The sequence below is a fragment of the Sinocyclocheilus anshuiensis genome, unplaced genomic scaffold (genome assembly GCF_001515605.1).
Source record: "Sinocyclocheilus anshuiensis isolate Anshui unplaced genomic scaffold, SAMN03320099.WGS_v1.1 scaffold181, whole genome shotgun sequence".
NCBI classification, from domain to species: Eukaryota; Metazoa; Chordata; class Actinopteri; order Cypriniformes; family Cyprinidae; genus Sinocyclocheilus; species Sinocyclocheilus anshuiensis.
In genome coordinates this window covers 439,121-444,712 of record NW_015540898.1, presented here as the reverse complement: position 1 = coordinate 444,712, position 5,592 = coordinate 439,121, and the positions used below count along the sequence as shown (strand labels likewise).

Genomic DNA, 5,592 nt, shown 5'->3' with positions numbered 1-5,592 from the left:
TCTTGTGCTCACACGCTTACCATCAAAGCGATCAGTCATCTAAAACTCAAACACTTCAGTTGAAACTTCCGTGATTGTCAGAGATCTTCAAAGAACTTAAAGTCTTGCAAACTCAAGACTTTTTCAGCAGAACTGCTCAAGCCTCTGCGTCATCAAGGAACCAACCAATCGCCGGAAGGGTTTCCCCAAAGGGACACCATCCTGACGTCACCTCAGTAACCAATCAGCAACGGAATTCCCTCAAGCAGCCAAACCAGGAAACTCAGCTTTTTAGCTGTCACCCAAAACGCAAGTAAACGAACAAAATCTTATCTCTGCTGAACTGGTGCCGAGCTAATTTAAGCAGTAAACATAAGACAAACCTCTGCTTTATGATTTTCTCAAGTCACAAGTAAGAGAACTGTAGCGAATATCTTGCTAAAACTTTGGGCTTTCCTCAGAACTCCGTTAACATCATTTTCATTCTTCAGAGACTGTATGTATGTGTGTGTGTATGTGTATGTCTTAGCTTAGGTCAATGTAATTTAGAATAGCCAATGAATTTTGTTTTCATTTATAAAGAATCATTGTCTGGTGTCGTATAATTTTAAAGTCAAACCTTGCCAAAGATCCTTGTTACCTAGCTCGTAGCTTATAACTTATCAAAACATGTATTAACCCGTGGCCAGGGAGAATACAGATATTAAAATTGTTAATATACACGGATGCTAACGTCTCACTGGACGAACGGTAGATAAGGTGTAAATTATCAAATTTGGAATCAGTTCTAATCAGGTTGACTTCGAATCTTCAGATCCGAGTCCTCTCAAAACCTGAATGAAATAATAATAATTAATTCCCTTACAAATGAGTTAATTTCTTACAAAGTGAAAAAAAATAACATATATTTTAAAATATATAATAATAAAAAAATAGTGGTTGAATCAATGACTCATCAAGACTGATGTATCTGCCACTGCTGAATGAGAAAAGATCATGGAAAGGGTTTACAAGCAAAACCACCTGCGATTTGCCACTTGCTGCATGCCTTTCATTAAAAAAACAAACTAAATATGCGACTGTCGCTGTTTGCATTAGATGCAATAAACAAACATGAGCTGAATCAATCTGCGACTTTATAAACAGGCCTCTGCGTGAACTGCGCGTGAACCAACACAACAACGCCATCACAGGATACAGGCCATATATGGCATTACACCGTGTAACAGTCGCATCCCATGTCAAGTTGAAAGTACAAAAAATTATGCATTTACAATTACAGTGGTGCCTTTCCCATCTAAGAAGTTCAGTTCAATCTTAATCATGAGATTTTGGGGTTTCAGATTTCTATAGTCTTTCATTTTCAGACACTGGCTCTGTTGTTTGACACCAGGTAAATTGTCCCTGTACTTTAGTATACTTTAACAAAAAGAGTACATATTTCAGAAATCACATGCTATGAAAGAATATACTTAAAGGGATAGTTCACCCAAAAATGAAAATTTGATGTTTATCTGCTTACCCCCTGGGCATCCAAGATGTAGGTGACTGTTTCTTCAGTAGAACACATATGATGATTTTTAACTTTAACTGTTGCAGTCTATCAGTCGTATAATGCATGGCAATGGTAACAAAATCTATGAGAGTAAAAAAAACATGCACAGACAAATCCAAATTAAACCCTGCGGCTCGTGACGACACATTGATGTCCTAAGACACGAAACGATCGGTTTGTGCCAGAAACCGAACAGTATTTATATCATTTTTTTTACCTCTAATACACCACTATGTCCAACTGTCTTTGGGCGCGCGCACGGCATCCAATGCGTGAGGTGTGTATGCGCTCTGGCGAGTACGACTGATAGACTGCAACGGTTGGAGTTAAAAATCATCATATGTGTTCTACTGAAGAAACAAAGTCACCTACATCTTGGATGCCCTGGGGGTAAGCAGATAAACATCACATTTTCATTTTTGGGTGAACTATCCCTTTAAGGGCGAATTGAAAGTTTTCTAATGCTTGAGCAGGTGCTTTTATTTTGGTTTCAATTTATGTTAAATGCAATTAGCTGAACTTCCAAGTGCATCTTTATATGTACTTAATATTATTTCATTTCATTTCTGTTGAAACTTATGTCATGTATTTACAGTGGGTATAGAAAATAATCACCCCCCCCTTTACAATAATCACATTTTGTTGCTTTGCAGCCTGAAATGAAGATGGACAAAGTCTGGACATGCAAAGTTAGTAGAGACAAATCACAACAGACTAAAGGCTGTAATTAAAGAAAAAGGTGGTTCAACAAAATACTGACACAAGGGGCTGATCCTTTTTCCAGCTCAGTGATTGTTTTTTTTGTTTTTTTTACTCTGACATGTTGGTGTTATATCTTTCACTTACAGTAAATACAGCTGTATAAAACAAAAACTGTGTCCTTCTTCATTTCTGGCTGCAAAGCAACAAAATCTGATCATTTTAAAGGGGGTTGATTCTTTTCTATACCCACTGTAAATATATGTGTAATGATGAAATTGCATTTTAGTGCAATTAAAATGTATTAACTTTAAATGTAATATTGAATGACACGTTAAAGTTTACATGTGCTTTTTAAAGTTAGTCAACACATCAAGGTAAATGAGAAAAAGATTACAATGATTTAAAATGTACTTTACAGTAATACTTTTAATTTGACATTATTACCAAGTGCACTTTTTTACAAAATGTACTTAAGTGTGTTAAGAAGAATAGTCATATATGCTGGCTGCTAAGATCACACATTTTTAGCAATTTGAGAGCATTGCACTTCATGACTAGCACAATGGAAAAAATTTTTCGTAAATATAGTGGACAAAAAATTTTTACGTAAATATAGTGGACAATACCATAGGAGAAGTCAGCTCAACAGGTTTTAATAGGAAGCCACTGAATGCTTGTCTAATGTCTGTATGTTTGATACTATAGGTGGCTTCTCGATGGGTGGTGCCATGGCATTACACCTGGTTTGCAGGTACCACCAGGATGTTGCCGGCATCTTCGCTCTGTCCAGCTTTCTCAACAAAGACTCAGTTGTATATCAGGTAGTTAATACCCTCCAGAATGCCTTATGACCAAAGATTTTTCATATCGTGATGTCGAGCACAAGTAAAAGATTCTGTTTGACCTTCTGCACAGGTAGTAGAAGATGCATCCCAATGCCCGCCTCTACCTGAGCTCCTTCAGTGTCATGGCACAGCAGATGAGCTGGTTTTCCATAACTGGGGCGAGGAGACCAACTCACTGTTGAAGAAAGCTGGCCTCAACACATCTTTCCATTCCATACCAGACCTCAACCATCAGTTGTGTCGACAAGAACTGGAGTTACTACGCTCCTGGATCCTGAAGAAACTTTCCCTTTAGAACATCCATAATGCTGGACAATGACTACTGCTTCCCTATATACAATACAATAATCACCATTTACTCTCCCTTATGTTGTCACAAGATGTCATTTTATTATATACATATACTGTATATATATATGGGGGGCGGGGTGCTTTTGAAAACTTTTTTTTTTCTCCATAGGTGGAGGTTGACTCAACTCCAGGGTAATCTAATGTTAGTATAATCTGTTAACAACGCACATCATAAACCTGTCTTTTTAGGCAAGTGCCAGATAATGGGTGTCGTCATAAAATATTTTTAATATGACCGAATTTGTATTTAACGTGATCCCAATTTAATAAAAACATTGTAAGTTAGGCCTGTTAATTGTAACAATTTAATTTCCACTCAAACAATGAATGAATTATATAAAGGAAGCGAGCAAAGAACATTTAGGCTACATTATCAAACAATATTATCACTGACTTCAGTCTAGCGTGAGTTTAAGAACTCTCAGAAAATTATAAACACTGAAGCTCTATGAATACACTATGATGAATGAATCTCTTACATCGTAGGTACATCTGCATTTTGTTGTTTATGATGAGAGAATTCGCGAGAGAGCAGAATTCAGTCAGCGAGCGCACGCCCTGAAATAAACTCTGGCTTTTCAGCGATGGCTCATCTGAACGCTTCTGATTGGCCACTGCTTCGATAAGCTCAACGGAAACGTTTGTGATTGTTTCAAATGCATGAAGCAGATCTAAATTTAATGCCGCAATTGGCACACTTCAATTCATTTTCACTTTATTCGCGACAGCCGTAATAGCTTTAGTTTAATTGTGCAGAGGCATTTTTGCCCCAATTCCCCGTTAATTTCCAATCTGTGGCCAGAGGAACGCAAAGCTTCGTCCAGCCTTACACACGCTCCAGCTGTTACAGTAAGAATTATAGAATAATAATGAATTATTAATTGATCTTGAGAAACTTTGAGTAGATAGATTTCATAGCTTAATACTTGGTTAAAATGACAGTAATTTCTTCATTTCTATCAGCCTGCCACACTCTGATGTGTGTGCAGGAATGCAAGATCATGAATAATCAATCGGTAGTTATTGATATTTTGAATAAAATAACTAATAACTACATATTCAGTCACATTTGCTCCCATTTATTTTTGAACAAAGGGCTCCGCTACTCAACATCCATTTGGGCTTTTTTGCTATTCACACACTAAAAAAATGCTGGGTTAAATATAACCCAGCGCTGGGTTAAAAAGGGACAAACCCAGCTATTGGGTTGTTTTGACCCAGCGGTTGGGTCAAAACACCCCAACCGCTGGGTCAAAACAACCCAACTGCTGGGTTTGTCCCTTTTTAACCCAACACTGGGTTATATTTAACCCAGCATTTTTTAGAGTGCACGTTTACTTTATTTTGATAAAAGCATTTCTATTAATTTCCATTAATTGCGCTATCTGATGAGAATGAACTTCAACCACTTCAACTTCAATCTGTATTGTGTGATCATAATTCCCACCTTAACTAACACAGATGAATCATTAAATTAATAAATATAGGCTACGATTACAATAGTAAATGGTTTATGTGTGTTACATGCATTTGGAGTATTTTTAAAAGAAGAAACAGAAATACTTAACCGGTGTATGGTTTCTATAAAAAGCTACACAAAATACATTTGTGTCATAATATTATAGACAAAATCCACATTAGGTCGCAATAGAAAGTTATTACAAACACTCAAAAGTTTTGAAAGAGTTTTGAGGAGAAACAAAATATCTAAATTCCACAATGAATCTCTTATTTACATCGCGTCTGCACTTAGTTATGAGAGGATTCACGAGTGTGCAAAACTGCACTTAATAAAAACTCCGGTGCTTTCAGCGGTGAGGGAATTATGACAAACTAAAACGTTTCTGATTGTCCATTGCATTCAAGAGATCAACAGATATGTCTGTGATTGGCTACATTGCTCAACACTGCAAAAACACATTGTAAATAGTAACTTGTGACGCTGTCCAGAGCGCAAATGCAAATATGCACTGTATAGTTTGCCATCTTTGAGTGTATTTAGCACCCTCTAGTACCCCTGTAGAACCTGGCTTGGGCTTGGCTAACTGCTCCAATTGCAGTAGGGCTGACATCAGGGATTCTATGACTAACAATATATATATATATATATATATATATATATATAAACACTTTTATTTAGCAAGAATACATAAATCAAAT

General features: G+C 36.7%; 1 protein-coding gene across 1 annotated transcript in view; it reads left to right on the top strand.

Moving 5' to 3' along the window:
- Window positions 1-3,664, top strand: part of LOC107689024 (lysophospholipase-like protein 1) — a 14,927-nt gene extending 11,263 nt beyond the window's left edge. The window contains exons 4-5 of the mRNA XM_016486893.1: window positions 2,942-3,057; window positions 3,152-3,664. Of these exons, the coding sequence (XP_016342379.1) occupies window positions 2,942-3,057; window positions 3,152-3,376 (341 nt within the window). The 3' untranslated portion in view covers window positions 3,377-3,664. The remainder of the gene's footprint in view (window positions 1-2,941; window positions 3,058-3,151) is intronic.
- Window positions 3,665-5,592: the final 1,928 nt, after the last annotated feature.